Source organism: Notolabrus celidotus, chromosome 3 (assembly GCF_009762535.1).
Source record: "Notolabrus celidotus isolate fNotCel1 chromosome 3, fNotCel1.pri, whole genome shotgun sequence".
Lineage (NCBI taxonomy): Eukaryota > Metazoa > Chordata > Actinopteri > Labriformes > Labridae > Notolabrus > Notolabrus celidotus.
The window spans coordinates 13,093,068-13,107,718 of NC_048274.1; the positions used below are offsets into that span (position 1 = coordinate 13,093,068).

Below are 14,651 nucleotides of genomic sequence, written 5' to 3' on the forward strand. Positions count from 1 at the left end.
AAATAACAAAAACTGACCCACAGAAACATCTTTAGTTCAATAATTGGACACAACGGATGAAAATGAATGATATCTAAAGTTATTAATAAACAAAGTTGATCAGCTGTGTCTCTGGAGTAGAGTAAAAATGATTGAGTATTTGCTATCAAATATGTTAGCAGTGGTTAAAAGGTCTTCAAACAGACCACATGTTACACATTTAATCTGCTGTCTCTACCTGGGTCATGTTCAGCTCAATAGACACTATTGCCTTTATCTTTTCTATGTATTCTTCTCATATACTGAGCCTATATGTGCACACAGCAGACTGTATAACACAATAGAACCTCACTTGTATGAGCCAAAATATCACAACACAGCTTGTTACAGTGGAGAGAAGATGAACATGCAACTGAGCAGTATTGTTGTTTACTCGTGAAGCAGCAGCTGTTACCGGAGCGTTACTTAAGCAACAAGTGCTACTTTGGCCTTGGCTGCACAGTGTCAGTGTGTAAAACCCTTTTTGATGTTTTCTTATTTGTTTAACAGAGGTCTGTTTCTCTCTGTCTCTGGGACATATTATGCATACAGTTATGATTTCATGCCCTCTTGATTTGGTTTTGAAAAGAGTTACTGTTCACAAAGCCCCCCTAATCATGCCTGCCAAGAACAGCTCTGTTATACTAAGATTATACTGCACTGGATGGAATTCAGGGCTACTATTGATTGTATGTTGAGTCTCTGATATTTTTAAAGAGAGCTTTGTACAAATTTAATTATACACTGCATCAAGCTGAGTAATTATTTTAATTTGAAGTTTTTCTAAAGCAGATTTAGAGTCTGTCACCACAGTTGTCTTTCGGACATTTGATATTTATTCAAAATGTAAGCCTAAATCTAAATCCTATTGAACTTTTCTGACATGTTAGGAGCCGTGCATTAACAGATTTCTTTTTATCTGAACCAATTCAATTAATTGCTCCAGAGCAGGTTAGCCACTCATCTTAAAAAAGGGGTAGAAAATTACATTTAGATGTTGCATTCTTTGAAATTCTCTTTACAATCCAAAAGACATACATAAATGAGATGTCGTCTCAGTATTGGCTCTTGATTGTATCCATGGAAGAAGAAAAGTACAGGGTGTGTTTTATTTTTTCAGGGATTTTATATTACGTGCAGTCACAGCTACTGCACATTAGTTGATGGATTTAGGATTTCAAAAGTGCACTGTGAAACACTCGCTAGATATGTAGTGAGGCTGAAGTGTGAGCTACAAACAAGCAAATGCAGAACTTTTCTGACATGTTGGGAGCCGTGCATTAACAGATTTTTATCTGAACCAATCCAATTAATTGCTGTAGAGCAGGTTAGCCACTCATCTTCAAGGAGGGGTAGAAAATTACATTCAGATGCACTTGTCATTGCATTCTTTGAAATTCTCTTTACGTTCCAAACAAAATAAAGAAAAAAGAAAAAAGTCTCAGGATTGGCTCCTGCTTGTGTGCATGGAAGAAGGAAAGTACTTAGTGTTTTGATTATGTGGAATCACAGCCACTGCACATCAGTGGATGGGTTAAGTATTTCAAAATTGCACCACTGAAACACTCACTAGATCTGGAGCAAGGCTGGAGTGTGAGCTACCAACAAGTAAATGCTGTTTCAATCGTTAGTGACACTCTATTTTAATATTAGCACCAATATTAGTACTCTATTCCATAATCCTACCACACAACACAAGCAGACATTAATCAAATGTAATGATAGGAAAATTCTGCACGTACTATTAAACGCGTCACCATTCACATACATTTCATTCACAGCCCAAAAGTTCTGGATTTCATGATAATAAAGGACTACATGTGAGAAAAAGTCACTCAATGAAATTAAGTTCCAACAAATCTGTCACAGTAGCAGTTTCCAATGTTTCATTATGCTGCTGCAGCCGTATGTTTATATTTTATTACAGTTTTAAACAGTTTGCATACCTGCTAGTGGCTTACTAATCTCTTTATCTCTGCCTCAGCTCGGTGTCTATTCAATAGAAGGCTCTGCCAGCAGGGCACAGACATTAAAGACAGATTATTGCATAACCAATGTTTAAAATGTGATTATGAACCAGATGTGCACGCAGATTGTATCTGAGGCCGAGGATTTTGTGGTATCACACAGATGCATGCTTTTAGAACAGAGTTTTATGTTCTGCCATCAAAAAGAATCAGTGCGCCATCGTAATATCAGCCATCTGGCAAAAAATAGTTGGACCTAATGTAGCGTACTAGCATTTTTTAGATGGACTGATTCCTGCAGAACTTAAAGCATATGTTTATTATGAAGACGTATGGCTTTAAAGATTTAAGGATTGGGATTTCTGGCTCACAGTCTCAGGAGTGATTTCTAAAAAGAAGACATTTAGGAGCTGATGTGCATGTTCAAACGCAGAAAGAGTGGAGAATATAGTAGATAAGATTTGATAGATTCTCCTTTACTGAAGCACAAATCAATGGCAAACACACACGAGTTCTTGAACCTCTAATAGTCATAAACTACTCCTCCGCAGTGTCTGTTCTGCCAGGCTTACCTTTTTCTGGGTGTTTTTCTTAACTGCTGCCAAAACTGCTGTTGTCCTGCATAAAAGCCAGACAGGGATGGTGTCTTAGCATGTGCAGAGAGGCTTATTTGATATGAATACAGAGGTATATAAAAGCAGATACAGGAGTGTAATTACACCTAATGGCTGGAAATGCTCCTGTTCAAGACATCTTGCTGTATGCTGCCTGATTATGGGTGATCATTTTCTGCTTTTTGGTGAAAAAGCAGAAAGCTCCATGGTCCTGGGCTTTACTGATGATAGTGGTTCAGAACAATGGGCTATTGAAATACATTGTCACTATCCCAGCTTAAATGTCAGGGGATAAAGCTGGCAAGAAATCCAGGGCTCAATTTATAAAAGCATCCTCAGCCAAAAGTAAGAGCAGCTGGAATGATGCAATGACCTGGAACAACCTGTGAGGAGGATAGCACTCTTCTATCCAACATTAAGTTTATATATTATGTATATGTATACACCATAAATTATATCCCTTCTTTTCATGACACCATCTTAATAAGATTAATATTGCTGATTTTTTTAAACTACACTCAAAAAACTCAACTAGGGCATGTGTTTGATTAGCAAACTAGACATGTGTTAGTATTAAATGAATATGTTGTGTTTGTGTTCATTAAATAATTCGTTCGTGTTTGTTGGACGTGACTCAAAGGAAATTCGGTTTAATTCATGTCATTAATGTCAATCCAATGAGAATGAGGTACTTCCAAACAACACTCTGATACGGTTAACTACTGCGCATGCTCCACGCCCACCTGATGCGGAAACAGTTTGAATTGCGCGCAATTAGAAGCCGACATTTTACATCCTCCCACCGAATCGTTGGTCATCCTCGCTAATAAGGGTAAGTAATTCAAATATATCTACATTAATGTATTTAGTGATATGGTATCAGTGATAAATAATACTGTAGTTATTAGATATTTATGAGAGATTTCTCCGTTATGTTTTGTCACTCATGTTTCTCGCAGTTAGCTAACGCTTGGTCAACTTCAGGAGAAAGTTAGCTAGGTTTTCTTCATTTACATCCCGGTTAACGTTACTATCGTTAATATCTCTCAAAAAAGCTTTTTTGTGCACGTAAAAACTTCAGTCACTGAGCCGCTGTGCGGAAAAAAAAACGTCTCTGCAATGAGAGAGAGACACGGTGAGTGAGGGAAATTCCGGCAGACCTCCGTGATTTTACTCTGCTGTATGGGGCCGACACTTATGTTTAAAAAGCGCCCGTCGTCCTGTTGATAACAGCTGTGAGGGTTTATTTTTGTATTTATATAACAGCATGCAGGGTGTGCAACCCTCTCTCCAGCCTGTCAGCACACCTGAAGCACTCGCGCACCTGCAGCCAGGATGATGCAACACAAAACCCGCTAAACGGCACCTTCCGCAGGGCTGCGTGGAGATGTATGTGTGTGTGTGTGTGTGTGTGTGTGTGTGTGTGTGTGTGTGTTTTTATTTGTGCTTAACAAAGTAAGTAACGTAAAACAATCAGAAAAGAAAGTTTTATTCCTCAGTTTAATTTGTCCTGTCTAGCGCGACTAACCCTCCAGTCACTCTGTAACGTTACCTCGCTCGACCATGTCTCTCTCCCTCAGTGAAACCGGAGAGGAGGGTCCGACATTGAATGCTGTGTGTTTACAAACACCAAGCGACAAGACGACAGACTCTACATTTAAATTAAAAACGTAAAGTGAGCGGTGTTAACTTTAACTTCAGACAGTGCACAGAAATAAGGGTCTTTACACAGACACGTCGCTGTGTGTTTGTGAGAGAGGGAAAAAAGAGAGAGAGTATCAGTGCGCTGCAAACAGCCCTGTATGGTAGTTAATCTATTACGGATGGCGTCATTCTTTCAAACGGATAAAATAAAAAAATGGGTGGCAAAATATACTTTGGCAGCTGTTACTAAACCTGGGGGATGTTTTTTATTAACAATAGAAATATGACATCCATTGTAACTTTTTTCCTTTTTTTTCTCTTTACCAGAAATACATCTGAAGAAGCAGTGTCCCCATGCTCTCATATTTGTGTGTGGCCCTAGACAATTTATGGTGAGTTTATATTTTTTGTTATATTGTTTATCTGTTACCATATATAGACCTAATTACACAGCTGAGGTTTAATGGTTTTGCTCAAATGCGGTGTGTTTTTACTATACATGGCTAATGGCTTTTATCGTTGGCTAATGCATTTATTCTTCTTTTTTTTCAGTGACGTGTATGTGGCAGTGCAGTCAATGTGTCGCTAGAGAGAGCAGTAGGTACAAGTTACTTAAACATTATAAACTACATCATCATTATGGAAGAGGCCAACATTATTCGTGCATATATGTAAATTGTCCATGCACATTCAAGACATGGGGTGGACTCTACTCCCATGTCCATAAAGGTCATTCATCTCAGTTTACACAGACAGCTACCAGTTCAGTAACTTTTAGATGTGAGTTATGTGAATGCAGTGACCTCTCCACAGAGAAAGATTTTTTTGTTCATATTGGAACACATCTGCGAAGTAACGAGACTGTTAGTTGTGTATTTCTTGGTTGCCCTTTCAAAACAAATATTAAAAATACATTTTATACACATAAAAAGAGGAAGCATCATCCACACACACTGAAAGATTTTAAAGCTGGTCTAGTTGCATATGTGAAACCACTGCATGTGTCAGATACCTCTGATAATGTGACAGCTAGCTGTTCTTCTGATGTATCATATGTTGACGTTGAAACAGAGTCAGTGACAGAAAGTGATGACAGAGCTGTTGTAAATCTACCAGAATTAATTGAGCGGAAAATAGCTGTAATATTGTTGAAATTGGAACATATATTTCATATTCCAGCAACAGCAGTAGATGAGTTATTAGAAGAGTTGCATTTTTTGGTAAGTTCAGCTTGTGAGCCAGTCACAAAGTGTATAGTTACCGAAATTTTCAAAAGCCATAACCTACATATTGGTCAGGCTATTATTGAAGAGCTCTCCAATTCCGTGTGTGTCTCTAACCCTGTGGCTAACATTTTGAGAAAGTGTGGGCCTCTTGCCACTTCTTTTAAAAGGAAAAAATACTACAAGCTACATTTTAGGGTTGTAGAGCCTGTTGAGTATATTTTATCTAAAGAACAAAGAAGGTCATTTCAGTACATCCCTTTATTACAGTTATTGCAGGAAATACTGAGTCACAATAAATTACTGGATAAAGTGGTTGAAGAACAAATAGCTCAAAGAAAAAGAGAGGTTTTGTATGGTGGCCAGAGGGTTTACAGGTCTTTTCGAGATGGTGAGCATTATAAAACAAATGGCTTTCTAGCTGTTGAGGAGTTGAGAATTTCCATAAAACTATATATTGATGATTTCGAAGTTTGCAATCCTCTTGGGACCTCACGCAAAAAGCATAAGCTTTGTGGTGTATATTGGGTCTTGGACAATTTACCTCCTGGCTCCCATTCTGCTCTGTCATCCATTTATTTGGCTGTTCTTTGTAAAAGTGAAGATTTGAGGACATTTGGGTTTGAAAAAGTGTTGGATCCACTTTTGAAAGATCTGGTAATCTTAGAGCAACGTGGTGTGTTCATTAGTCAGTTGAATGAGTGTATCAAAGGCACTGTGAATTCTGTGATAGCTGACAACCTAGGAGCCCATGGGCTGGCAGGTTTCATAGAAAGTTTTTCTGCCGAATACATCTGTAGATTCTGCATAGCTAAGAAAGCGGAAATTCAGTCACTGACTGCTGGTGTTTTTGAGTGTAGAACGCGGGCACTCCATGAAGGCCATTTGAAGTGTGCTCTGGAAACAGCAAGTGTGTGCTGTGGAGTTAAAAGGGGTTGTGCTTTGAGTAAGAATCTCACCCATTTTCATGTCACTGCAGGCTACCCTCCAGATGTAGCACATGATCTGTTTGAGGGCATAATACCTGTTGAGCTTGCTCATTGTTTTTGTCTTTTGATCTCTAAAAAGTATTTCACCTTAGAAAAACTTAACAACTTGATCCAAAATTTTGAGTACAAATGGGGAGATAAAACCAATCAGCCTCACACAATACCAAAAACATTCTCAATAAAAAAAAATATTGGGGGAAATGCACATGAAAATTGGTGTCTGCTCCGATTGTTGCCTCTGATTATTGGTCCACTTGTTCCAGAGGATGAACCTACTTGGCATGTTATTTTGGATCTCAAGGACATAGTGGATCTTGTTGTAGCCCCTGTCCATTCTGATGAGTCAATTGCATATCTTGAATGCAAAATCAGTGAACATCGCCAGAGATACCAAGAGCTTTTCCCAAACAACCGTGTTCTCCCTAAACATCATTATTTAGAGCATTACCCTGCACTGATTCGCCTCTTTGGGCCTCTTGTCCATAAATGGACAATAAGATTTGAAGCGAAACATAGTTTCTTTAAACAGATTGTTCGCCATACCAACTGTTTTAAAAACATTCCTCTCACACTTGCAAGAAAGCATCAGCTCATGATTGCTTCTGACCTGCACTCTTCTGACCATAGGACATCTTTGGTGGTAACTAGTGTCTCATCAGTACCAGTTGACGTTTTGCAAAGTGACATTGCAATTTCTATTAAGCAAAGATTACCAGATGAGACTGATGTCCATATTACAAAAAGTGTGTCATACAATGGTATGAACTACAGCAAAGGAATGATTGTTGTCCATGGACAATTATTTGGTCTGCCACAGTTTGCTGAAATTCTGCAGATCTGTATTTTACAAAGCAAGATACATTTTATTGTGAAGAAGCTCTCTGCTTGGTATAGAGAACACTTTAGAGCTTTTGAACTTGACATGTCACATGTGAGAGAGGTGGCTCTGATTGAGCATGGGGACTTACTTGATGACTACCCGTTAGCTTCCTATTCACTGGGAGGCCTGCGTCTGGTTACTCTGAAGAGACACATTAACTTACAGGAAAAATGAGAGTAATGTTTGTAAGTATGTCCCCCTCACATCATATGGCACAATAAGTCGTAAAATTATGCTTCGTAGCAGGGCTGCAATTTATGATCATTTTTTGTCAATGTATTCATTATTTTTTAATTCATGAAATTACAAAATGCAAGACAATAATTAAAAGACAGGAGATCATACAATTTGAGAAGCTAGGACCAGAGAATGTTCAAAATTTTGCTTGATAATTTAATTGAATGATTTAAAACATTTAAAATATTTATTTTACGTTTGATTAAAATTCATAAATCCCAGCACTAAATAGAATCTACTGTAATTTCTAGTTTATTATATACTAGAAATTACACTAGATTCTCTTTAGTGCTGATATTCTTAAAAACAAAGTACGCACACACACACACACACGGGGATGTCACGAGAACCGATACTTCGGTACCAAGTTGATGCCATTAGCTGTTAGCAGCCAGTGGTAGCAGTCCTGCTTGGCTTTAAAATGGAGCTTACAGCTAAGATTAACAGAGGTTGCATTGAGTTACATTATTATGAGTTCAAGCAGTAAAAATTAGTATTGGGCGAAGGTAAATGATAACATCATGATGTGTTAAAATGTAATCTTTTGTTCTTTTTCGGAGATAAATTTGAATAAATACAGTTATTTGAAGGAGATGTTTTCAAAGTAATATAAAGTGGCTGTTAGATTTTCAATTCATGTTAAGTTACATTAACAAAGTATCCAAAGTGTTTATTGTTTTGATGTTTACCGAGGTATTGAATTGGGTATCAAGTATTGTTGAATTTCACTGATATTGGTATCAACTACTAAATTTTGTGACATCCCTGATATAGACTTGTCTAATTATAAATTAGTATGTGCTTCTTAAGTGCTCCTGAGTTTTTTTTGTTGTGAAATATTCAACTAGTGTTCTTTTTCTTTTATTAAGGTCTGGACAATGACGCAGCCCATAAGACTGAGAATCATCCTTGGTGAAAATGATGCGAGGAAGCTTATTCTGCCAGCAGGGATACCAGACTCCATAGAGGAATTGTGCCAGACAATAAAGACGAGTTTTGGATTGCAACAAGATTTTCGGCTTCAGTATCAGGATGCTGATTTTGGAAATGAGTTCATCAACCTTTCCGTGATCTCCGAAGTAGTTGACAAAGCAACCATTAAGGTGATCCTTTTGCAAAGTTTTACTGAAGATGATGCAGTGATAGGTCAAGCAGCCCAGGGCCTAACATATTCCTCATCAGTCTCCTCGGTTGACACAGATGAGACAGAGCCTGTTTCTTCAGATTCGTCCTCATCTTCAAGGCAGTGGGTTTGGCCAAGTGTTTTCCCAGTCCCTTCTTTCAGCTATGATGCTGAACTGCAACTTGAAAAGGCCAATGCTGAGTACAATGCCAGTGGAATCCGCTTGAGCCCCTCACCAAAACTGAAGTCTGCCATTTTGCAAAGACTGTCAGAAGAAATTATTAAATTCAAAGCCTACCCAACTGACCTTGATCTAAATGATGTTGCAGAAGCCCTTGTGAAAAAGCATCCTTGCCTGTGGGAGCAGGGATCCTTTAATGGCTGTTATGGGTGGAAGATTAGCCTTAAGTATAAAATGGCCAACTTCCGGACAACTCTAAGAGGCCTCGGATGTGCTGAGGTGACAATAAATTCTCTGAAGAACAAGCCCAAAGACAGATGTGTTCCAGCAATGAATGTGAAAAAGCCCAGAAGGGCAGAAGTCAATTATTGTCCACCGCATCCAAAAGGAGAAACTGATGAGAGTCTGGAAAAGGAGAGAATTTCCCTGCTTTCAGAGATTACAAAGAGAAACAATGACCATATAGTGACTGAGAAAATGGACACGACTTTCTCATACCGAAGGCAAGAGGTTCTTCAAGGACAGCCCTTGGTTGCAGACTTCAAAAGCAGATGGCCAGCTCTGTTCAGTGGGAAAGAGGTGCGTGTCCCATATGTGCTGACGTTTTTTGTATGCCCCTAGAGTGTGCACACATACAAGAACAGGAAGATAACGACAAATCAAATATAGAAGTGTTGACTCAATACAAAGATATGGTTATGGTGATATTTAGTAGAACTTTTCTCCACACTGTTATTGCTAATGCAGTGATCAAACGGCTAGTAATTAATTTTTGTCCTACCTGTGTATATTGTTGTGATGTTCTAATAAGCTGAGTAACAAGTGCATTGTTACATTTTTCCAGATTGATAAGGAGTTCCTGCGCATCTCAACTGTACCTCTAATATCTACATTCTTTGCTGAGCTGGACCAGTACTCGCCACGCTTGATGGCGATCTTTCAAAAAAAAGGTGGGGTGGCTGGAAGAAAAATAAGACAGATCATGGTGGCCATCTCAAAGGTTGGTATTAAAATGTTTGTGTGTCATATTGTGTCAGATTTTGTTGAGATTTCGAACAGATGTTGAGTACTTGCATTTTGGGTTCCTGAGACTAAAGTATTGTCTGCCACACAATAACTATACTCAACACTTAGGATTAATCAAACTTGCATTCAAGACTATCTTTTGTCAAACGGAATAGTCAGAATGTTTTTTGTTGTCGTTTGTTTCAGGATGACACGATACATACAAGACGAGCATGCATCCTCAAGTCCTTGTGCATCTACTTGAACGAAGACCACGAGAAACTTGTGAAGGAGTACTTGGTGAGTTACTTTTGAAATACAGTCACAAACATATTTATTTGCTTAAAGGGAAAATAGTACTTGGGTGGAATGAACCTTTAAAACTATAAATCATTAGACAGAAAGTAGTGTTTGGGCGGAATGAACCTTTTAAAACTATGAATCATTAGACGGAAAATAGTATTTGGGCGGAATGAACCTTTAAAACTGTAAGCAACAGAGAATCTGTGGTTATTTTATTTTAATATTGACACATTTATACCAGATAAAAAAAAAAAATCAAATACACAAATCATTTGTGTGGGAGCTGTGCAGTTTGATATTGGAATATTTTCAGAGAGAGAGAGAGACACTTTATTTCTTCATATTATACTGTCAATTGTAAACTATTGTTATATTTTACTTCATAGGCCACAGACAACGAGGCCAAAACTACCATGGAGCAAACAGTGATGGGAGTCTACGTCATTGAGAAGGAGGGTGCTGAACCTGGAGATGACCCAGAGGATGTTGGTGTACTGGTTGAAGGTGTGGAGGTCCTCCATGGCTTGGGGAGCATTGCAATGGCTTGTGCACTCTTATTTGGACTCATATACTGTTTGAACCTGAGCTACCCACCAGAGCTCAAGTGCACGTTTGAGGTCCTGCAGAAGATTCTGCTGAAGCTAGATGGCCAGAGGTTGTCCTCAAAGGCACAATTTCTGAAAAACAAGCTTCTGGAGTGATTCAAGGCTGAGAAAGTCGTAAAAAGACAGAAGGAATGCACATATCTTGATTTAATGCAGATTATTTTAGTTGCAAGTTCATTCTACATGCTTCTTTGTTAAAACATTTTGAATGTGCACCGGGACAATTTTATTTACAAATATTTTTTATTTTTATCAAAACATAGTGAAAAGATTGTGAGAAATATTACAGTAATCTTTCACTACTTCTGATTTATTTTGCTGCAATGCACAAGCAGATTTTCTTTGGTTTTAACTCTAATAATTCACTGTTTAAAAGTGTTGAAAAAACAGCAGTTTTTTAGCAGTCCTGCTTGGCTTTAAAATGGAGCTAACTGCTAACATTAACAGAGGTTGCATTGAGTTACATTATTATGCGTTCAAGTAGTAAAAATGAGTATTGGGCGAAGGTAAATGATAACATCAAGATGTGTTAAAATGTAATCTTTTATTCATTTTTGTAGAGAAATTTGAATACATACAACTCAGTTGTTGCACTCATGCTAGTTATAGTCAGGCACCTTCTTTTGTAAGGCTGCTGACAAGCATTTTGCTCTTTGCTCAACGCATTATGTTTCCGGGCAAAATTGTGACGTATGTTGAGTTTTACTTTAATCACTGCTGCTTGTTGCTACGTCATCTACAGCTTTCATCTCATTGGTTGCGCTTCAAAAGGTCAGCGGAAACGGGGTCAAAGCTGAAATAATTTGAACTTTGAGCGCAGCGCTCAGTGGTGATCATGTGAAAGCAGCTGAAAATGTGTTTTTAATGTAACATATTGTTGTTCCAAAGTCTGTTTCATTGGACTTAGAATAAAATGTTAAAATTGTTTTTGTGTTGTCATTTATTATGTAGGTCTGTGGAACTTTGGTAATTTGATTTAAATGAATGCTAACTAGTACTATCAATGAAACAACTCTAATTGGAACAGTAAGATTGATATTAGTAAAACTATTAAAAAACATATTAGTTAATTCAACAACACTGACATTAATAAAACAGACAAAACTGGTACTAGTTCATCCAACAAGGCTGAATGTTGTTGCACTAAACTGTCTGGCACATGTTCACTTAACTTAATTGAATTTGACTAGACTAACTAAGGACAAACATTTTAATTCAGTGAAAGGGAAGTAAATTGAATTGAGATATTCACATGACGTTTCACACACTAATCTACACAGTGTTCAAATAACACAATCAAGATAGTCTGATTTAACTTTATTTGTTTAGATGGAATTTTAGTGGCATAATGCAATTAAGTTCATCCAATGTTTTATTATTTTGAGTGTACAACTGAAGTCCCTTTAATGACTTGAGTGAGTGGTACATAGCCAAAAACCAGTATGGTAAGATTTGTTGAAACCTCACAAGCAGAAACATACATATTAAAAGGAAGTACGGTATTGTAAGTTAAATACAGTTAAATACAGTCTGCAGTTCATAACCATACCTACAGCAGCAGGGGAAGAAATATTCAGATACTTGAACCTGCATTTATTTACATTTTTATTTTGCCTAGCAACATATGTTTTTTTGACCCAGCAACTACACTCAAAAAAATAATTTGTTTGGGGAACATAATAAAATTATGGAATGAATTTCCACCTAATTAGCGAGACACAATTTTGTTGAACCAACTAATTGTAAATATGTTGAGTGAACATAAAGTATTGACGTTACCATTACTTATTTCAAATGTCTGGGTCCAACTTAATTTGTAAAGGTTGTTTCAACACATTTACTAAGGTAGGATCTGACTTAATTGTCTTGAGTCACAATAACTTGTATAATATGATTATGGATAGCTTTTTTTATTATTTCTTTTTTTTGTAAGTTATATTTTTGGCCTTTTCGCCTTTATTGACAGCACTGCTGAAGAGAGACAGGAAACGTGGGGAGTGAAGAGGTCAATCGGCCGGGAGTCGAACCGGCGACCTCTGCGACAAGGGACTATAGCCTCAATATGTGGGGCCCTTAGACCGCTAGGCCACCAGCGCCCCGATTGCAGTCAGTCACAGGCGATCTCTCCCAACTCCCCGTAATGTCTCTTCTTTGCCAGTAGGGATTCCTACCTAAACCCATTAGGTTGTGTTGACATAAAGCAATCTTGTAGTTTTAGGGATTTTGCATGTCATGTTAAAACTACATGATTTAAAAATGTTTAACCACTAAACATGAATTAATATAATAGAAGCTACATTTTATACTTATGTTGATAAACAGACACCCATGTTGCTTTTTTTGAGTGTACCAAATATTACCTTTTTGCAAACAGTCAATCACACAATCAATAAAACTATTAACAGAAATACATTATCGTGGATCTAGAGTCAGACTTCAGCCACTTGGTAAGTATAATTCAAATGTTTTTTGGCTCAGTTTTGGTCTCCACCACCTCCTAAGAAACATCTTTGCAATATTGTACAGATCTTTTTGAGTGTGTTATTTTGGCCTGAAAAGCTGTGTGTTTGGCTTCTCTCACCTACCGATGTGAAGTAGAAAAATGCCTGGTTTTAAGTGCTCCACGATGTTGACCAGTTAGTCACTGTGTCTGCATGTTGTTTTGTGGTTTGTGGGTTGTTATATCTCTGCTGCCCAAAGCTGCTTAGTTGTCTATCTTCAGTCTTCAGTCCTGAAATAAGTGTAGAGAGTGTTTCTCTCTTAGTGCAACACTTTGAATGCCTTTTGAGGAGAGACTGTTTAAATTGTGCACCATTATCCCATTTGAACAATTCCTCACTGTGAGACTGTTAAAGCTAAAAACGGGTTGGTGTTGGGAGAAGAAAGCTTTACACTCCACCAAAACTGTTGAAAAATAGCCTTACTCTTGGTCAGACAACTTGACATTTCACAAGATGATTTGAAACAAACTGAATCATCAACAGGTGGAGGTCAGGAGAAAACACAGGAGGCCAGACTGTAGAGGTAACAAGCTGTTTGAATGGTTAGGAAGATGGACTCAAGACACATTAACACTGGTGGTTAATGGTTTGTAAAGAAAAAGGCTCCAGCAGGCGATCATTTAGAGGCTGTTGGTGTGCTGAAAAAGGAAACTGAGACACTACTAGCAGGAAATTTGCCAGGAAAAGTTTCATACTTCCTCAAATCAAGATGTGATATGAGAAGGGAGTGATTGGGAGAAGGCCGGAGATTTTATTTTGAGGAAAGTTCATCTTGTGTTGATTTTGGTGACCCCTGTGGACAAAAAAGGTTCTGCTATGATAATTCTTGAGCATGGGCTTTTGATTTTGAGGCGAGCAAAATAAATCACTACACCTCCTCTCAAAACTTTTTTAACAATGACAATTTTTTAAATGTAATATTAAAAACTTACATATGAAGAAGTTAAAACCTTGTTAAATTTGATTACATGTTTTAATTGAATGGGTTGAGCCCAGAGATAGCAGATTTGGTCGCTCCAAAAATCAGTTGTCCCAAACATTTTTAGTAATGCTATGCCTTAAAATGGTTAGTCATCATAGAGATATGCTGGGCTGTGAGATCTGGCATCACCCTGTCAATATTTTGTATTGCATCGGGGTCTAACCACCCACTCATTATACTTCAAAGACAGTATAGGTTTAGTAAAACTATCCATCCTTTTTGAAGTCTTTCCTTTTGCCTACCTTTTGGACAAAGTGTTTTAAACATTAATAGCAGCCGTTTAAAGGTTACTTATATGTTGTTCTTGTTTTCATTTGTATGCATCATCAGTTTGTTTACGCTGTTTATCCAAATCTCTTTATGGTTCTAGCTGGTAAAG

General features: G+C 37.7%; 1 protein-coding gene across 1 annotated transcript; it reads left to right on the plus strand.

The window, feature by feature from the left end:
• The first annotated feature begins 3,362 nt into the window (after positions 1-3,362).
• Positions 3,363-11,714, plus strand: LOC117810208. The gene is made up of 6 exons (XM_034679907.1): positions 3,363-3,431; positions 4,571-4,635; positions 8,442-9,455; positions 9,721-9,876; positions 10,089-10,181; positions 10,571-11,714. The coding sequence occupies exons 2-6, from the start codon at positions 4,633-4,635 to the stop codon at positions 10,883-10,885; spliced, it is 1,581 nt and encodes a 526-aa protein (XP_034535798.1). The 5' UTR covers positions 3,363-3,431; positions 4,571-4,632; the 3' UTR covers positions 10,886-11,714.
• Positions 11,715-14,651: the final 2,937 nt, after the last annotated feature.

What these genes read in the sequence shown, in the direction of transcription:
- LOC117810208 (XM_034679907.1), top strand. An exon ending in CTCTGTTCAGTGGGAAAGAG is followed by an intron (nt 9,456 to 9,720) that starts GTGCGTGTCCCA and finishes ACATTTTTCCAG; the next exon opens with ATTGATAAGGAGTTCCTGCG. An exon ending in TCATGGTGGCCATCTCAAAG is followed by an intron (nt 9,877 to 10,088) that starts GTTGGTATTAAA and finishes CGTTTGTTTCAG; the next exon opens with GATGACACGATACATACAAG.